Below are 20,409 nucleotides of genomic sequence, written 5' to 3' on the forward strand. Positions count from 1 at the left end.
CAAAATAGTCTCTCAATGCGACTTTGTGGGCTTTAGGTTAGCATGAACATACTATTTTTTCCTCGCAATTTTATCCTCAATTAAAAGCGGGAGAAATATTATCTCAATTGTAATTAACAGGAAGACTAATAAAAAAAAGTTTGAAAATTTTAAGTTTTAACGATAAAGACAAAATAAAGAGTAAAATGAATAGTACCAGGATTGATTTTTTAATGTAAAATTGTGATTTTTCATTAAAGTGAATAATATCATGAGTTTTTCGTTAAAGTTCTCTAATTTGATCTATTTGATGACAATTGTCGTTTCAAAGTAGACTTCTTCAACTTCATAATGAGGAAGTGATTCAACTGCCGATGTGAGATTTTGTCATAAATTATTTACAATATTGTCTATTAAAAATGAAACGAATGTATCGAATACAAAGGATGACACATTTAAACCAGTAATGGAGTGGCTCAGGTAAATTTGATTCGCATGTATAAAAAGCATGTTGCTTGAGTTTGAAATCTAAAATACTATTGTTGTAGTGATGTGAGTTTAATAAATAAGATCCCATTATTTCATAATCCAAAAATCATATTACATCTTCAAATTCTATAAGTGATACACAAACAAAACTTCCATATTTTAAGTGAACAAATAAAAATACAAAAAGAAAAGGTTAAAGGACAATATAATTAAACGCATGCTTAAATGGTTAATTACTACGTTCATATAGTCTGTTTATTCTGTTTATGTTGTTAGTTAGTGGTGTGCTATGTGTTATATTATTAGGCGGCTAATCACCTCTAATATTTTCCTTGTTAATTGACAACATTGTGTAGTATTTGTGCTATGATTTATGAACAGAGCTGAAGTTGAAGGGTTTACCTAACTCCATGTTTAAGAACTCATGTCCGAGTTAATTAGCCATAGCTTGACTCAGTTTATAACCCAACCACACGTCAATTGAAAGTTGAGCTTTCCTTGTTAGGAAAAATTTCCTCAAACAAATCCAAATCATTAAATCAGAAAATAAAAACTTCATAGATAAAAAACACTCTCAAAGTACCTAATAGGAAAGGGTTCGGGGCTTTAGGTTGGCATTAGTATATTTTCTTTATTTTCTTTATTTTTTATTTTTTGCAATTAAAAGTGGGTAAAATCTTATTTTAGCTGTTAATTTGACCTAACGACAGTTGTCATTCTGCACCGAACAACTTCAATTTTATAAATGATAAAGTGATTTGGCTACCAATGTGAGATTTTGTCAGAACTTACATATAATATTGTTTTTTTTTATTTTTAAAAGGGGACGACTGGTGGCAAGCCATAATTATTTATCCTTTTCAAGGGCCGGGAATATAATATTGTTTGTTAAAAATGAAATAAATGTAGAACATAAAAGAGGACACATATCTCTTTGAGTAATGTTCTCTTATACCTTCCACTATGGTTCATGTGAATTTGATTCCCATATATAAAAAGCATGCTTCATAAGTTTTGATTTTTTTATAATTTGCTATAGTTGTGTGAGCTAGTAGATGTGACCTAGTAATTTATAGGAATCAAACGCATGAAACATGTATAATACACTTAACAATCGGACTAACTCTTATTGGACTCAAAATTTCTAGTTCATTGTAGAAGGCCTTACTAGACAATCATATATCTCATGAATGACAATTACATATATTAATTCAAATGCATTTTCACCATACTAATCTTATTGATTGATAGTTTTACAACATAATAGTATCTCATGTCTCAACACCTAACCTATGCATAGTGCAAAGGTTGATAATCTTGCTAATTTGTCAAGATATATAGTAAGAAAACATCACCTCGTATAGTACAATTTTATCTTATCTTGGATGTATACCCGTAAAGTGCACTATTTAGTGTCATAAAATTGAATTAAATCAGATTACGTATTCAAATTTCATAAATGATATGCGACAAAAGTTCCGTTTTTTTACTTGAATAGATAAAAAAACAAGAACGAAAAGTTAAAAGAGAGCAGAAGTAGACACATGCAAAACGTTTTCCGCTCAGATAGTCAATTACTGCATTCATACAATTTGTTTTTTCCATTCATGTTGTCGGTTAACGGTGCATTATGTGCTATATTATTAGGCCGCTAATCACCTCTTATCCTTTGTTAATTGACAACATTGTGCGTGGCATTTTTGCTAAGATTTCTGAACTGAGTTTGAGCCCTAAGTTGAACCCTTCACCAAACTCCATGCTTAAGAGCTTATCTCCGAGTTAGCCATAGCTTGACTCACAACCGAACCTCACGTGACTTGAAAGTCGAGCCTTTCCCCTTTGAGAAATTCCGCAAACAAATATTTCAGAAAATCCCTCCAATGATTATTTACAGAAAATATTAAAAACTAAACAAATAAATCCACCCAAAACAACCCTCACTTGCCAACACGCGCCACAAAGCGCGTAGGACCGTACCATGTAACAATCCCTATGGGCTTTGCCATTCTAGCTCGGAAGTTCGTAAGGACACCAATACGATTTGTCGTTTAAACCACTAGTAACAAAACCCCCCGCAACTTTCACGTACGTGGCAGCATATCATTGGCTAACCCCTTGGCCATGTAGCAAATCTCGCCCGGTCTCAAAGCAACTAATAGGAAAGGGTTCGGGGCTTTAGGGTTGGCATGAATATATTTTATTTATTTATTTTTTTTTTCAATTAAAAGTGGATAAAATCTTATCTTAACTGTTAATTTGACCTAACGACAGTTGTCATTTTGCACCGAACAACTTCAATTTTATAAATGATAAAGTGATTTGACTACCGATGTGAGATTTTGTCATAACTTATATATAATATTGTTTGTTAAAAATGATATAAATGTAGAAAGTAAAAGAGGACACATATCTCTTTCAGTAATGTTCTCTTATACCTTCCACAATGGTTCATGGGAATTTGATTCCCATATATAAAAAGCATGCTGCATAAGTTTTGATTTTTATAATTTGCTATAGTTGTGTGAGCTAGTAGATGTGACCTAGTAATAAATTTATCGGAATCAAACTCATGAAACATGTAGAAGGCCTTACTAGACAATCGTATATCTCACGAACGACAATTCCATATATTAATTCAAGTGTATTTTCACCTTACTAATCTTATTGATTGATAGTTTTACAACATAATATTATCTCATGTCTCAACACCTAACCTATGCATAGCGCAAAGTTTGATAATCTAGCCAATTTGTCAAGATATCTAGTAAGAAAACATTACCTCATATAATACAATTTTATCTTATCTTGGATGTATACCTGTAAAGTGTTCTATTTAGTGTCATGAAATCGAATTCAGAAACCAGATTATGTATTCAAATTTCATAAATGATATGCGACAAAAGTTTCGTTTTTTACGCGAACATATAAAAAAACAGAAACGAAAAGTTAAAAGAGAGCAGAAGTAGACACATGCAAAACGTTTTCCGCTCAGATAGTCAATTACTGCATTCACACAGTCTGTTTTTTCCATTTATGTTGTCGGTTAGCGGTGCATTATGTGCTATATTATTAGGCCGCTAATCACCTCTTATACTTTGTTAATTGACAACATTGTGTATGGCATTTTTGCTAAGATTTCTGAACTGAGTTTGAGCCCTAAGTTGAACCCTTCACCAACTCCATGTTTAAGAGCTTATTTCCGAGTTAGCCATAGCTTGATTCAGTTGACAACCGAACCTCACGTGTCGAGCCTTTCCTCATTGAGAAATTCCGCAAACAAATATTTAAGAAAATCCGTCCAAATGATTATTTACAGAAAATATAAAAAACTTAACAAATAAATCCACCCAAAACAACCCTCACTTTTTCCCAAAAAAAAAAAAAAAAAAAAAAAACGCTCACTTTACAACACGCGCCACAGAGCGCGTAGGATCGCACCATGCAACAATCCCTATGGTTTCGCCATTCTAGCTCGGAAGTTAGTAACTACACCACTACGACTTGTCGTTTTAACGCACTAGTAATAAAACCCCTGTAACTTCCACGTACGTGGCAGCATATCATTGGCCGACCCCTTAGCTATGTAGCAAATCTCGTCCGGTCTACCGAATAGCAGGAATCTTTAGTGCCTCGTGTCAATCATTTCAGGCTAGAGTCTGTCACGCGCGATGGTGGCGCGTGGATATTTCGCTTTCGTACCTCATTAGGCGGTCAAGAGAAAACACTCAGACCCTCTCCCTCGCCCCCCCCTATAAAATCGTATTATTTTCTCTCTCTAAGGACACAACGACTTTGCTTTCTCAAATATATTTTTCTTGGGTTTTGGCCTCCTTCGAAATCAGCTTTCGTGGTCATGAAACCTTAGCTTCTATAAAACCCCAGGTACAACCCTCTCTCTCTCTCTCTCTCTCTCTCTCTCTCTCTAGTTTTCATGTTCAACTGCGTGCGTGCGAGTTTTCTCTCTCTAAAAGCAGAGAGACTCAGAGGCAGCGGCTGTCTCTGTGTGTGAGAGAGTGTGTGCATCACTCTTTGTTTTTTATTTTTTTTTGTTTATTTTCAATCCAAAGCTTGCAAATTGGTGCTAAAACTCCAAGACCCATTTTTCTCAGGCTTGCTCTCTCACGTGGGTTCGGCTTCAAATTTCGTTTCCTTCTCCATGGAGGTATGGAGATATTAAAAAACCAAATCTTTTGGTTTCTGGGTTTCTGTTTTTATTCATTTTACGATTCAATGCAGTTCTCTCTGTGTTTTTGAAGGGTCATTGTTCGGTAAATAAGTTGAATTTGATGGGATCGTTTTGGAATTCTCACTGGTTCTGTGGTTTTTGCTTGCCGGAATGCTTTCCTGTTCTTGCTGTCGTTTCTTTCTATGTTGGGTTTTATTTATTTTTGTTAAAGTTTATAACTTTTTGGTTTTTTTTTTTTTTTGTTTTTTTGTTTTTTTGTTATGGTTTTGGTTGTGATTGTTTGTTGTTTTGATATGAATGTGCTTAATGGGTTTTGGGATAATTATCATAAAGTTTCTGCGTTTTTGTAGTTTCGTCGATTTTAGTCTGGATTCGAAAAGGGATCTGGATTGATTTATTTTGTTGTGGGTTTGCTGCTTAATGCTTTGTTTGCTTGTATTTCTTCTCGTTTATGCTTAAAAAAAATTAGTGCTGGGTTTTTATTTGTTTTTCGGAAAATTACCATAATTGTTACCCAAAAACAAAAATTACCATAATTGTTACCCAAAAACAAAAATTATTTACGGTCAGTTGAGGTTCATGAGTAAACTTTTTAATATAATAAATGCAAGAATTTTTTTTTTGTTTGCGTTTATTTCCGATTTACCTGTTGTTTATTTGGAACATAAAGTTGGTCTTCGTCAAATTTTGACATTGGTGTCAATTTGTGTTGTGGAAATTTCTTCTCTCTTTCTCTCTGGGATTAATGGTTGACTAGGATTTATTGCTGTTAGAAATCAATGTTTAACCTTTGGCGTGTTTAAGACCAGTCTGCTGCATGTTTTACCTTTGGCGTGTTTAAGACCAGTCTGCTGCAATAGTAGCAGCTCAATTGGTTTTGGACTGCTTTCGTAACCCGAACTGTCATTTCTTGGTTAGTCTTTTTGATCCTGGAAACATGAGCTTTTAAGATTGGATACATTCTACAGACTCAACAGAATGAGAAATTTAGAAAGGGTATTGGAAAGTGTAAAATTGGAATGGATTTTGTTAGAGTAGTAGCATTTTTTTGGCATGCAATACTCTTCCTCCTCGTTTTCTATCTTTTTCAGTTGGTATCATATTTTTATAATGGTATCAAAATGTGATCAGGATCGCAATGCACGATTTCATGTTGGCATATGGCATTCATAATTTATGAAATTTTTACAAAGTATATGTCTTTTGTATTGTTTGTTGAACAAAAGCAAAAACTTTGATCCTTTTGCTGTCTCAGAAATCCCTTTTAACAATACCAGTTCCCCCACCCCACCCCCCCCCCCCCCCCCCCCTCTCTCCTTCTCGTATGACAGATGGATTCAGTTGAAGGAGATAGCCATGGGGATATCAATGACGATGAATCAGCGGACCATTCATTTCGTCCAGAAGCTTTTGATCCGTGTGGTGTCTCTGGTGACCCTGAGCTAGGTCCTAGAGTTGGAGATGACTACCAGGCTGAAATTCCCTGTCTAATAGCTGTTTCTGACTATGTACGGCTTTTAAAGAACCCAATTGATGCAGAAATTGCTGGTGGTAGTCCCCATGGTTTAGGAATGGGGTTACCCATACCAGTAATGTGGATCAATGAGGAATTTGAGAGCAACAAATATGAACATGTCAAAGAGACCCTGATTGTTTCAGAAAGTGACAACATAAAATGCAAAGCTGAGCCAATGGATGTTAAGTTCAAGAATGGGATAACGTCAGGTGAGTCAGAAAAGTTAGTATTGAAACAAGAACTGATGGCTCAAATGCATAAAAAACCTGGAGGTTTGTATTGTCCGGTTCCTGGTTCTGCAGGTGACAGCTGGAGTGGCATAGAAGAAGCCAGTTTTCTTCTTGGTTTATATATCTTTGGAAAGAGACTCGTTCTGGTGAAGAAGTTTGTCGGGAGTAAACAGATGGGCGATGTATTGTCATTCTACCATGGGAAGTTTTACAAGTCTGACAGATACAAGAGATGGAAAGAATGCAAAAAAATGAGAAGCAGAAAATGTATATTTGGGCAAAGAATTTTTATGGGGCCAAGGCAACATGAGTTGTTTTCTCGTTTGTTTTCTCACGTGTCAGAAGAGTGCCAAAATTCTTTGCTCGAGGTAATTACATCTCTAGGAATCTTTAATGCTAGTATTGATCTGTACTGTAGATTGAATTATATCAGCCTGTCTGCACATACACATCAATCTGCAAACAAACAAGTGTGCTAAACTAGTTATTTTGTTTTCCTGAATACTTCAATTCAGATTCTGTGTAGACACTCTGCCAACATTATTTAAGTTATTATTTGATTACTAAAATTCTAGGCAGATTAGTATCGCTTTAATTGTTTAACACTTCGTACATGTTTCTCACAAAGCCCCTATATGCCTTCCGTAAGTTTGCTTTCCCTTGGAAAACTACTGACTTTCCTACACACCACCTGTAATATTGCTTTCCTGTAGCCTATATGTGGACTTGATTGGTAAACTCGAATTTATTTGTTTGTTACTGTAGCGATTAGTTCCACTTCTAGAGATTACTGCCTACTCATTGATTTAGCTGTGTTTTAGCTTGTATGGTTATGGATTATGCAAATACTGTACAAACGAATTATAGATGAGTATGTACTGATCTAACTGAGATTTTTTTTTTTTTTTTTTTTTTTTCTCTGATGAAGATTGATGTATCTCTAATTTGCTAACATGTAACTTGTGATTCACCAACAGTAACATATAAAGTTGATTACGCAAAATGAAAACCGTTTGTGCAGATAATCATTTATAGGACAGGAGGGATATGTCTTGGATTTTGCTATGATTGTTTGTCCATTTATTTGCTTGTATCAGGGTGCGGTTCCAATAATTTTGTTTGTCCAATTCCAGGTCTCAAAGACATTTGGGGAAGGAAAAATTTTACTAGAAGAATATGTATTCATTTTAAAGGCTAGAGTTGGATTGAATGCACTTGTAGAGGCAGTGGGAATTGGTACGGGAAAGAAAGATCTCACAGGCATTGCGACAGAGACTTTAAAGTCCAATCATGTTGCTCCTGTTCGCCCAGAAATACCAACTGGCAAAGCATGCTCCTCCCTTACACCACTAGAAATAGTCAACTTTCTAACTGGGGGCTTCCGGCTAAGCAAAGCCCGCTCAAGCGATCTCTTTTGGGAAGCTGTTTGGCCTCGTTTACTTGCAAGAGGGTGGCATTCTGAGCAGCCTTATCCAGGTTTCTCCACTGGTTCCAAGAATTCATTGGTCTTTCTTATCCCTGGTATTAAGAAGTTTTCAAAAAGGAAACTGGTGAAGGGAAGCCACTACTTTGATTCGGTAAGTGATGTCCTGAATAAAGTTGCTTCAGACCCTGAGCTTCTTGAGCTTGAAACAGGAGCAAATAATGAAAATGGGTGGACAGATGAAACAAAGCTGGACGAACAAGATTTCCCAAATCAGCAACGCCACTGTTATCTGCAGCCTCGTACTCCAAATCGTAGTAGTGGAGATGTCATGAAGTTTACAGTTGTGGATACAAGTCTGCCTAATCGGAAAACATCCAAGGTGAGGGAACTGAGAAGCTTACCATTTGAATTGGACGCCTCCGCCTCCAGAAGTGATTCTGATGATGAAGATGAGGATGCTTCTGAAGCTTCAACAGATAAATCTAATTCTGCTGATTCCTTGTGTTCACAGAGGATCCGTGTTTCGAAGTCCATCCATTTGGGTAGAAGCGATGACAGATATTTTGAATATGATACTTCAGAGTGGGAGCATCAAGCTTCTTGTCAAGGTTTGACTACTGTGACTGCAGATCTATCTAAGAATGAGAACATTGGTATTGGCAACGACATGCGGCGCGGGAAAGCTGCGAAGTGCCAAAAGATCCAGAAAATGGTTTCTGAAAAGGAAAATCATGTGGCCCCTGTTTTAAAAAGACGTCGAAAGTTAGTTGCTTGTAATCACACAGATACCATCCCCAGCAGGAACCACTTCTTGCAAGGTCCCATGTTACAGCAAGATGCATGCTGCTCTGAAGACCACCCTGAACTTAGTGAGAAAACTCCCTCTCAAGTGGATCTATCCGAAGAGAAGTTATCATCCACCAGTACTTTGTCTAGGGAAGCCAGTCCAGTTAATAATGGTGAAGGCAAACGTGGCGATAGTTTGCGCGTGGAAACATTTCATGAGAATCCTCAGTGCCGTACATTTTTTGACTTGAACATGCCCCCCTCTCTAGATGCTGAAACTGATGAACCTTTCACAATGACAGAAAGACAAGATGATCAAACAAAACGGGAACCGGATGCTGCTTCCCATTCAACGATGCCCTCTGAATGTGGGGATATTTCTGAACAGCAGCCTGCAATGAACTCTCGGAGACAGAGCACAAGAAGCCGACCACTGACCACCAAGGTACTGGAATCTTTTGCTTATGGATTTTTCGACACAAAGCAGAAGCGGAAGAGTAGGGATGAATTTCCCCGAGACAACTCCATATTAAGGCCATCCAGGCGTGCTCGTACAAAGGTGGGAGCTCCCGACAGTTTTGATACTAGTCTCCCGGATTTCAGCATGCAGGAAACCGGGAGTGCTAACCCCAATAACAACGCTGACGGATACAGTGAACTTGACATGGGCTCCTAAGTCAGTTAGGTGCTGAAAATCCAAAAAACAACTTGAAGAAAGAGCTTCTGCATATAACGGAGACTGCTGCTTTCGGCTGGGCTACTATAACCCATGATACACAGCAAAGGTAGCTGTCTCTTGATTCTTCTGCATTGTACATGGTGTTACATACAAAGTTCATAGGAAATTCTGAGTATTAGCGTCATCTCCCGAGGCCATTACATCAGAGAAAGCGGCACAAATAACCGGAAAACCAATGATGAGAGATAAAGTTGCATTCCTCCATTCAAATCGTAGTTGAAGTTCAACAGCATTTGATAAAATCGTTTACTTTCTCTCTTATGTACAATTTACTTTACAAGTGGTGGTCTTTTTTTTTCTTTTTCTTTCCTTAATTATGTGAGTTGCAAGACCAACTTATAGGGTGACTGTTGCATTCTGATCAAATGTAGTGAAGGTGAAACAAAAATTGTAATTCGATTTAGACTGGCGTCGACAGTTTCTCATCGGTTTACATCTGAAATTTTCGTAATGTGGAGATATTTGTGTTACGCATTGTTTGTTGACTGCCGAAAGCAAAAGATAAGTTGAGCGTTTAAGTTTCCTTAGAACAGTTTGCTTGCATGCTCATTGTTTCTGAACTGGGAGCTCTTTAACTCGTACCAAAGACGAATTTAAATCACATTCATGTTAGCTCATTGTGAGGCTTAATCAAGCTGATCTCTAAGTGTACATACTATCGTTTATTAAAAAAAAAAAAAAAACTTATTATATCATATAATCCAAATTAGGAAACAAAACCGTCATTAAAATAAGCCCCTCCTGGGTATTTTAGCCATTTCGTATAGGACAATAGGACACGAGAGCACCACGCGCCACTTCAGCGTGTGTAGCTCCGATCGTCTTCTTCCTCCTCTTCCAGACTTGCAGTATTCCCACCAAACCCTATTCCTCAAAAGTAAAAACGGTTTTTGCATTTTACCCTGTTCTAATCTATTTTATCGGATTTTTATATGATTTGGGAAAAATTAGAAAATAGAAAGCACAGCCGACACAATGGGTCAGGCGCTTCGCCGAGCTGCTGGAAGAACGCGATCCACTTCGACCGTCGAGACGACGTCGTCAAAACCAAAGACCGTCGTCGTCGATCATCGGCCTCCTCCGGTTCCCCCCGAACGGCCCGAGATCTCCAAGGTCGGCGGCGCTATTGATTCTGGTATATAAAAGCTACCGCCTTTCTTTTGTCACTTGGCTTTACATTTTTCCTCAGCTCAGTTTAGTTAATTGACGGCGTCGTTTCGAATGTGTTTTGTTGGTTTCAGATGGCAGTGCAGGAACAGGAGGAGCAGTCAAAAATGTGCTTGAAGAGCGAGATCCAAATTACGACGCCATGCTCAATCAAATGGTGGGTAGGATCAAATCAAAGCCTGGAGGCAAATTGGAAATGGGTGAGGTCAGTTTTTCAAATTTTGGTTTTTTCATTTCGTGTCGTCCGTTTGGAACAATGTAGAAAGCACTTCCGCTGATAAGCGCTTTCAGCGCATAAACTAGCCAGCCCCACTTTGAATTTGAGACATTGTGTTGTATTGTAAATGTGTGATTTTGGGATTATTTTACAGGCATTTGTGGTGGAAAAGTATAAGAGGCCTCTACCAAAACTGAGGGATACGAAACCCGATTCCGGCAGTTATGAGGAGAGGCCTACTCCGCCGGGGACTCTGAATGTAGCACAGCTGCGCCACATCATCCTGCTGCATCAGGGCAAGGCTGAGGATCACAATGGCCGCATGGAGCCGGACCAAATTGCTGAAAAGTTCCGGGTTGATGTTGCCGAGGTTCGGAGGATCTTGCAGTTTGTATCACTGCCTCCGGAGGATAGCAGCGGCAATCAGAAGAACAATCGTTGAAGAAGGCACAGACAGATAGCTCCGTCGACCATTCTCCTTCGCAACACTGTCACTTCTAGTTGGATTTTCTGTTGAATAAGGATGGCTCGCATACAAGTTTGAAAATGTTATGAGAAATCATGTGAAATCTTTGTGATTCGGGGAATCCATACATTGGAAAAAACGTGTAGGAAATTTTGTACCTCGTGTTTGAGGCATTTCGATTGCAACACGAATTGAGAATCTTTTTACCTAAACTTCATGTCTGAGATTGTTCCAAATGCAAGGGAAAAATTCGCGTTTGCTTGTTATGGGTTTTATCCGCGAGTGCGGAAGGCGACTGTATTGGTACTTCGAGTCTTCGACCCCAAAAATACGTAAGAGGATGTAAATAGAGTAACCAGATTTTTCCAGAGAGAAAGCATCGGTTCTTCGCAAGGCGTCAAACATGTTACCGTAAGCACGGTGCTCTGCTGGTTTCCGGCGTCTTGGTTGCCTCTGTGGTCCTTCAATCTTGCAAGGACCCGGTAAACAGAATTCATATGACCAACCATCATTGCATTAACATGGAAGCATTTTCATGCACAATTTTCTTCCCTCGAGGACAATTGTTGTATCCAGTTACTTTCAACAAAAGATCTAAAAATGTCAAGGTTATTATTATACACGTGAGAGTGGGAAAGGGAGAACTGAACTTAAGACCTCTATTTCTGGGGTAAATAATCTTAACTACTTGAACTACAAGCCCTCCAAAACTAGCCAATGTGGTTCATGTCCTTATGAGACCTCGTGACAAATATTTTCAACCAAAACAAGTATATATTGATTTGTTGACTCCACTGATAACCTAGTAATCCATTTCCCAGTCAAATTTTTAACCCACGTCTAAGCATTCTAGATTATTGTTGACTCCACTGACAAATATAATCCCTTAATAAACGCTCATGATTTTAACTAAACCTCAACTCTCTATCTTCTCCTACTTTTCGAGAAATTTTCAAAGTGCTCGGTATTCAACTGAATACTTCATGTGTTATTATATTTTTTTGTTGCTCAATAAAGTAAAAAAAGTATATTGATTTTAGTGAATTAACGCGGATATCATTTTTTTCATTTATTTAATTTTACTGAATTGAAAATTTGTATTTGATTTTGTGTGAATTCTATTTAGTTTTATTAAGATACTGCGATAAGTAACCAACTAGTACTTTAATTTAGTAATATTCTTCTTTAGTAGTAAGAGCAACTTCATCGTTGCAAAGGTCCTCCCAGGCTATTCACTATTTAATCCATTCAGTAAACAGTAACCGTCCTTAATGAACAGTAACTGCCTTTTGCATCTCCACCCCTACATTGAATAGCTCTAACAATAGACACTAAAATATTAGTATTTTTTATTATTTATAATTAATATTATATTATTTAATTTGTATTATTAATTTATCTTTTCCGGAAATTCCTTCCTATCTCTCGAAACTTCTACCATTTGTTTTCTTTTTCCTTCCCACTCTCTCACTCCCCTCTCCCTCATTGTCTTCCTTTTTTTCTCCGGCCGACCGTCTCCCTCCTCGCTCTCTTTTTCTCCCTCATTTCTCTTTGTTTTCTTCCTCAAAGGAGGAAGCTGCGGATTTTGCACCTAATTTGGATCGAAAGATCATCAGGTCTTTCTTCTTGTTCCTCAAAGCAAAGAGAGAGCATTGCAAATTCGAAATCACAAATCAAATTTCTACTATAATTTATGTTTTACAATTCCAAATTTGATTTCGTTTTCTCCTAAAATTTATGGAGAAGAGCACTGCAAGGTAATTGACTTCTGGGTTTACCGCAGATTTTGATATTTTGTGTAATTGGGATTTATAAGCTTTAATCTTTGAATTGAAGTGTTGTATGGTGCATTAAGCTTATTGGAAGCTTAATTGGACAAGTTCATCGCTGAAGGGTTAAATTTTGTTCTTTTCGCTGTGCATGCTTTCTGTTTCTTTTTTCCAGAATCCGGCAAGCTCCGTGATCAATCTCGACCACGGTTGTTACTCACAGTGGTAGAATCTTGTTCCTTTTCATTTTAGCATCATTTTTGTGCTTAAATTACAATTTTTAATGGAGTTTTAAGTCGAGATCGGAATCGGGATGAATCCCTGCCAAATATTCCGGTGTTCTCCCTTGAGGGTTCCGGTGACCCCATGTTTTAAATCATGGTTGACGTCACCCTGACGTTAGCCTTGCGTCATGTGGCCTTCGAGCTCTCGGGTTGGCAACTCATGCCGGGTCTCTCCCTCGGGCCCACTCGGGCTCCATCGCCAACACACGCTGGACCTCTCCACTCGGGCTCTCTGGCCCTGTTTGAGAGCTAGTCCATCGGGCAATAGCCCACGGTAGAACTGTTCTAAGTGAAATGTCTTTGGTTCGACATGGAGGCGATAACATATTGTAATGGTATTGAGTTGGATACCCGGTTAATGATCGCTCATTATGCGCCCAACCCAATTCTCTCTTCTTAGAATATAAAATTATTGTATATAAACAGATAATTTAACTATTTAAAAAAAATAAAATATAGCCTGCTTCGTGGTAGGGGTTGCAGTTTGGCTTGCTTTTCAAAGTGTTCTATATAGATTCTTTTTTTTTATTCCCCGTTGCATTTACATTTCAAAGTCTTTCTTTAATACTATTCTCTTGTATTGGAAGACAAGTTTTACAAGTAACTAGGAAGAACGAATCAATTTAGATGATGGACTTCAGTGATGCATAAAACATTCATCTTTCGGATGCAAGTGCGTCTTCTTTTTTTTTTCTTTTTTTTTTTAATTTTTAATTTTTTCTGGTCAATGACTTTTTCTTTTTCTGACTCGATCTGCTTTGGGAATTGGGATGCAAGTGCTTCTTCTTTTTCTGTTTTTTTTCTTCTGGTCAATGACTTGTTTTTCTCAACTCGATCTGCTCTAGAACTGCAGTTTCCATTTCCCTTCTTCTGGTGCTCAAAACAAAGACCAGCCAACCCTAAACATTTCTATTAGGTCATCTGTTGTTCGCTACTTTTAACAACCATCACTCATTCTATTCGTGTTAATATTTCAATACTTAATTTAATAATGAATGAGTTATCAACAACATTAGCCAAAAATATATCACATAATACTTAAATTAATCACAACTAGAAATAGTTTTACTTTAAAGATATACAAATTAAACTTACCCAGAAGTCAACATATGTGGAGTACTACCATCCCTTTGAGTAAACTTGAATTCCCTTTTACATCTGTAAGATTGTAACCAGTAATAATTTTGCTAAAAAAAAAAATTAGCCACCCTCCTTGTCTCCTTGACTTACAATAACTAGTAATTTACACTAAATCCTAATTAATTTTCTTTTAATTTACTTGTAAAAATATAACTAAAAGGCACTTTTAGATCACCAAAAGCGATTCCAATAATGTTTGACATAAAAGGTTAGAAGTCCTTTATGCTTCTTCATGAAACACTTCAATTCCGAGTTTTCCACAAAGCATTTGTATTTTTATTAAAAGTATCAATGTTGTCACGCCCCGGTTCTAACATACGTCCAGGATTGGCACGTAACGTCACTAAATATCCGTATATCTAACATACCCCGTCTCCAGGATATGTACAAGGCAAAATTCAAGATTCGAATTGCGTAGTAATTTTTGTATACTTTATGGCTACATCTAACCTCCTCGTTAGACTGCCTACGTACCCTCAATAAGGATCAAGCCATTCGTAGTTCACCATTTGTTAAACTCTAAACTTTTCGTAAAATTCTTCTAGTAGAAAACATCAATCATAAGCCAAACACCATTTGTCAGCATGCCATTCACATAGACATATGATTTCCAACATCATTCCACAATCACATCAATCATTAACACATATCATACACCGAAATGCAGGGCTAGAGCGACACAGTTCAACTAAAGCCTACATCTTTGAAGTTGAAATCAAATCCAAGGAACCAACAAGTCAAATGATGCGATTTCGGACCACTCAACGAAATCCATCAACATTGGGTTCCGGGCCACTCAACTGAACCAAAACACCAAGTGAGATTCTTGACCACTCAACGGAATCCAAACCAAGATACGATTTTGAACTACTCAACGGAATCGCGTAGTAGAAGGGATTTCGGACCTCTTAACGGAATCTAAGTGGATACAATTCTGGACCACTCAACGGAATCTCGGAGTACAATGCATATCGAACCACTCAATGAAATTCAAGCTGGATACGGTTTCGGACCACTCAACGGAATCCAAACGAAGCAGGGAACCGGACCACTCAACGGAACCCCAGCAGATACCCAGTTCCAGATCACTCAATGAAATCGAGCGGAGGACTAAGGACATAACAACGGCTCAACGAAACAAAACATGAATCAAGTGCTCAATTTACAAAGGCTCAACGAAATGAAACAAAGAACAAGTACTAAATTTAGAAAAAGTCAACGAAGCGAGAAATGAAACAATGAAATGGGTTATGAAACAAGCTTCGGAGCAACCAACCCCATGGCAATGGGTTAACGGTCCACTACTAGCCCTCACATTTCATCACATCATACCAATCATGCAATTCAAATCACATTTCAAATATGCACGTCAAATTACTTTTCATCGAACCATTCAACAAGCTCTTCAAACCACATTTCACAGATATCATCACTACACGAGTCAAATCACATTTAATAAACATAGATCAATGACTAATCACATTTCAATAGATTCACATTATAAAATCAAGTAATATTCACAAAGTATACTAAATACGAACTCAGGGTAATGACCATATCACATATCTTTAAGTCATTCACTATCCAATATAGGCCCACTAGACTTCACTTAGTCTCTAGGTACTGATTTTAGTATTTAGAACGTTTCAAGACATGTTGCTCAAAAGTCAACCATCAGTCAACGATACGGTCCACATCCTTACGTAATTTGATCCAAAAGATCTGCACATCAGATTTTGGATCTGTAACTTCCTAAGGTCCTTATTATGCTCATAGAACAACATAATAAAATTTCATTGCGATCCGATGGTCGGATCTTCGCCAATTACAAATTCAGATGACGGTCAACTTTTAGTTTTACAAACTTAGAAATTCAATTTGGGAGTATCTGTAGTCGGATTCTTGATCTGTCAGTTTTTAATGTCCTCAAGCATTACGTATTATAACATATTAAACTTTGGTGACGATCCAACGGTCCGATCGTCGATTCATATAATGACCAAGTAACAGTCTCTATCAAAACTATAGTCATACGACGAGATTTCGTCAATCGAACGTCACATATGGAATTAGGATATCCAAATTAGTCTAGGAAGGATAGGTGGGGTCTTGGCCCATGAGCCGCCGCACGCGGCGACTGACTGCCCCAACTCGCCAGAAAATTTTGCCTAACTCCAAAAATTACGAAATTTCACAGAAATGTAGAGCAACTCAAGAGGAGCAATTTTCATACTTAGGCTGAAGTTCAATTCGGCCCGAAAACCCCTGAAATCACTCTTGATCCATCGGAAACCCTAGAATTGGGTGTTCTTGATTTGACTTTAAACAAACTCCGAAGCCTCAACCCACCGATGGGCTTTGTTCCTGGACTCAAGAAACACCTGAGGATGGTGGTAGTTGACGGAAAACTCTTCGGAAATGGGCGGATCGCCGTCGTACACCCATCGAATTCCCGGGTTCGATTTCTATGAATTGGAGCCAAATTGGCTCCGGTATTTTGTGGAAATGAAAAGAGGGGAGATTGGGTAGGTGTTTGGTAGGGTGGAAGGTCGTAAAACGCCTGAAAATGGAGGAAAAATAGTCGGAAAAAGTCACCGGAATCAGGTCGGGTCGCATGTGTAACGAGTTGGGGTGATTCCATGCCTCTCGCCTCTCTCCCTTCCCCTCTTTTCTTCTCTCCCCCATTGGTCACTTCTCTTTCCTCTCTTCCCTATTCGCCCAACCTCCCTCATTTTTCCTCCTTTCTCCCCCCTTCTCTTCCGTCGATCTCTATCATTTCTTTCATTCACTCTTCATCACAACCGTCCATGTGGCTCAATCAGATTGCTCCAAAAAAATCTGGAGCCTTCTAGAGTGAAGGTTAAATTTACTAAAATGCCCTTGACTTTAAACGTTAATATCTCCTTCGTTATAACTCCAAATTACAATATGTTTGTGCTCACGCGCTTGTATCGACGATTACTAACCAAATACATAAGGGAAAATGGAAAAATACATATGCAGCAAATATGTCCTAAAAAATTACGTTTAGTCCATTAAGGGCGTTTTCGTCCTTTTACTTAAATAAATTTATGGGCCGCATATATAAACGCATCGAAACTATGAATAAAAATACAAAATACGTAATTTTAAATAGTGATATCCAGGGACGGGATTTCACAAATGTGCTTCTAAATTTCAATAGAAGCACCACTTCTAAATAAGAGTATTTTTTTAGAGAAGTATTTACAAACAAGCCTTAAGTGTTTGCTAGAAAAGATCATGAATAATACTTGTATTCCCTTTTAGGGATAGACTCATTCATCGTAGAGATTTCATAATCGGAACCGTTCAATTTCTCAAATTTCATGGACAATCATCTGTACAAAATCATTAGAATGAGAAATTGTTTAGTCATTCAAATGTATCAAATAAATAAACGAGTAACCATTAATATGTTACTTGGTTGTTACACCATTGATTTATTTGATATATTTTGGATGACTACATATAATCTCCAATTGAAATAATTTTTTACTTGGATGATATTCTTTTATAAGAATGATCCTCAAATGAAGATTAAGAAATTGAGCTGTTCTAATTGTAAAATTTCTATAATAAAACTACGTTATTTGCAAGTGAGAATGAGCGTATCTTCAAAGAGGGAATGCAAGAATCATTGAAAGATGATATGTGGTGTGGAAGATTTCGGCTTGCTTCTAATGAAGGCGATCCATTATTTTTAAAACAATTATTAATTGTGAAGATATTATATTAAGCATCTGATTAAGCTAGTGCACCAAATCCAAATGTTCCCAGATGTGATTCACCATTCGCCAAGCGCTGACCTAATCTCTTTGTGTTGATTAATTAGTGTTTACTGTTTCACAAGCGGTGAATTGTTTTCGTTGTTAAAGTTAAACAATTCTAAAAGAGATTGCTAGTAGCGAAATCTTACCGAATCACTCATAATTAGTCTTTTTTTTTTGTTTTTTCAGGATTTATAGAGACAGTCTTGGTTAATTTTTTTAATTTTTGTTTTTCCAAATCGTTTACCAAAACGTCAGGAAACTTCGAACTTGAAATAATCTAGTGAAGAGAACATTCCAACTAATATTCGGATTCAAACTCTCTTCCCCCTTAATATTTAATTTAGCATAAAATATTGCTTATCTAGAAAAAAAGAAAAATTTAGTGTTTGCTTTCATACTGTCACCGATATATAATAAAGCTTATGAGCTTTATCTTTCCCAACCCAAATCCCATTTCCCAAATCCTGTTCTCTCTCTCTCTCTCTCTCTCACTCAAAAATGGAGCAGAGGATCCTAGAACTCGAACTCATCTCAGCCAAAGACATCAAAGACGTCAACCTCATATCCAAGATGGACGTTTACGCCGTCGTCTCCCTCCAGGGCGACGACGTATCTCGCGCCGGCAAGCAGAAAACCAAGACCAAAGTCTCCCAGGGATGCGGGACCCATCCCACCTGGAACTTCCACATGAAGTTCGTTCTCGACGAGTACCTAATTCAGCAGAACCGCATCTCCCTCGTCTTCAAGCTCGTCTGCCAGCGCAGCCTCGGCGACAAAGACATCGGCCAGGTCCTCGTCCCCGTTAAGGAGCTCTTGGATTCCGTTAAGGCTGACGCCGCCTCCATGAAGTTTGTCGCTTACCAAGTCAGAATGCCCTCAGGGAAGCCGAAAGGTGAGCTCGAGTTCTCATACAAATTTGGTGACAAAGTGGCGGCTTCAGAGGCGACGCTGACGGCGGCTTCGTCAAAGGTTAACGAGCCGGTAACGGCCTATCCGGTGGTTGGACCGTCAGTCCAGCCGGTGGTGGGGTATGGTGGATACCCACCTCCAGTTGGCAGCTCTGCCGGGCCTCCGCCACCTGGATACGAGTACCCAGCACCACCGCAGGGATACGGGTACCCGCCGCCGCCACCAGGGTATGGGTACCCGCCACCGCCACCAGGGTATGGGTACCCAGGGCTGCCACCTGCCGGGTATGGATACCAACCGATGCAGCAACCCCAGCCGGAAGCAAAGAAGAACTTTGGGATGGGGTTGGGAGCTGGAGTGTTAGGAGGGTTACTTGGTGGGATGCTAATTGGAGATATGGTATCTGATGGCGGTGGATGTGGTGGCGGTTTTTAGTTTTTTGGATGTATGCTTCTCAGCTTTTTGTTAGAGTACCAAATTTTCTTTTTGAATTGTTTTCTTTGTTTGACGGTATCATTGTAAAGTTCGGTATTGACTTCTTGTGAATCTGATGAAATTTGCTAGCAAATTTTCTTTCAACATGTGACATGATATATCATGTTTGATATAGGTAAATACCAGTTTGGTACAACTGAAATTTAAAAAAAAAAAAAAAAATTAAAGGGTAAAAAGAAGTTAGGGTCTAAAATGTATTTAGGAAATATCTATAATCAGTTTTTTTTTTTTTTAATTTTTTTTTAATTTTTTTAAAAATTATTTTAATTATGAGTGGGAAAAAAACCACAAAGCTGAAGCAGCAAAAGCAAGCTTAAAAAAACCGGCTTATTTATTCCGAAACATGAGTATAGTGCCCATTAATTGAGAGTGATGATGAATAATTTCATAATTATCATGTTCAAAGATTACATGAGATAGAAGCATTAAGAAATATCATAGCCGCAAGTTCAATGAATGCATTTGGTTAGACTACTTTTACATTGAACAACTTTTGGTTTGTTATTCTATTGAAAGTATGTATCAGTTGATTATGGTATTTTAAGTGCATCAACAATGTTGAGCACTTGTGCTAATGAATTTTAGCTATTTAGTTTGAAATATTTCAATATTTTGAAGTACTATGTTGTAGTAATTAGTATTTGAGATATGTAACATCTCACATCGTCCAGGGGAGTGGATCTTGTAATCCTTATATGTATATTTCCATCTCTACCTATCATAAGGCATTTTGGGAGCTCACCGAACTCCGAAGTTAAGCAAGTAGCGCGTACGGTGGAGTCGAGCCGAAATGTGGTGGGGGATCGGGCTGGGATGCGAC

The 20,409-nt window shown here is 38.0% G+C and overlaps 3 protein-coding genes across 5 annotated transcripts; all 3 read left to right on the forward strand.

The window, feature by feature from the left end:
• Positions 1-4,267: 4,267 nt before the first annotated feature.
• LOC137737584 (uncharacterized) lies at positions 4,268-9,803 on the forward strand. 3 transcript variants are annotated; one of them, XM_068477117.1, is made up of 5 exons: positions 4,268-4,350; positions 4,578-4,630; positions 5,986-6,768; positions 7,534-8,205; positions 8,338-9,803. In XM_068477117.1, the coding sequence occupies exons 2-5, from the start codon at positions 4,625-4,627 to the stop codon at positions 9,286-9,288; spliced, it is 2,412 nt and encodes an 803-aa protein (XP_068333218.1). In that variant the 5' UTR covers positions 4,268-4,350; positions 4,578-4,624; the 3' UTR covers positions 9,289-9,803. The 3 variants fall into 3 exon arrangements, with proteins under 3 accessions (XP_068333218.1, XP_068333216.1, XP_068333217.1); XM_068477115.1 differs by having other exon boundaries at positions 7,534-9,803; XM_068477116.1 differs by lacking the exon at positions 4,578-4,630 and having other exon boundaries at positions 4,270-4,350; positions 7,534-9,803.
• A 326-nt stretch (positions 9,804-10,129) lies between these two features.
• Positions 10,130-11,437, forward strand: LOC137736448 (uncharacterized). Its single transcript, XM_068475714.1, has 3 exons — positions 10,130-10,486; positions 10,593-10,723; positions 10,890-11,437. Exons 1-3 carry the CDS (start codon positions 10,327-10,329, stop codon positions 11,175-11,177), a joined length of 579 nt encoding a protein of 192 aa, XP_068331815.1. The 5' UTR covers positions 10,130-10,326; the 3' UTR covers positions 11,178-11,437.
• A 7,212-nt stretch (positions 11,438-18,649) lies between these two features.
• Positions 18,650-19,753, forward strand: LOC137738421 (protein SRC2-like). Its single transcript, XM_068478058.1, has one exon. It carries the CDS (start codon positions 18,684-18,686, stop codon positions 19,527-19,529), a length of 846 nt encoding a protein of 281 aa, XP_068334159.1. The 5' UTR covers positions 18,650-18,683; the 3' UTR covers positions 19,530-19,753.
• Positions 19,754-20,409: the final 656 nt, after the last annotated feature.

The sequence above is a fragment of the Pyrus communis genome, chromosome 6 (assembly GCF_963583255.1).
Source record: "Pyrus communis chromosome 6, drPyrComm1.1, whole genome shotgun sequence".
NCBI lineage: Eukaryota > Viridiplantae > Streptophyta > Magnoliopsida > Rosales > Rosaceae > Pyrus > Pyrus communis.

Excerpts from the sequence above, each read along its gene's own strand:
- LOC137737584 (XM_068477115.1), top strand. Across the intron at positions 6,769-7,533 it reads GCCAAAATTCTTTGCTCGAG|GTCTCAAAGACATTTGGGGA; the intron begins GTAATTACATCT and ends GTCCAATTCCAG.
- LOC137736448 (XM_068475714.1), top strand. The coding sequence starts at position 10,327 with ATGGGTCAGGCGCTTCGCCGAGCTGCTGGAAGAACGCGATCCACTTCG. Across the intron at positions 10,487-10,592 it reads CGGCGGCGCTATTGATTCTG|ATGGCAGTGCAGGAACAGGA; the intron begins GTATATAAAAGC and ends TGTTGGTTTCAG. Across the intron at positions 10,724-10,889 it reads GCAAATTGGAAATGGGTGAG|GCATTTGTGGTGGAAAAGTA; the intron begins GTCAGTTTTTCA and ends ATTATTTTACAG.
- LOC137738421 (XM_068478058.1), top strand. The coding sequence starts at position 18,684 with ATGGAGCAGAGGATCCTAGAACTCGAACTCATCTCAGCCAAAGACATC.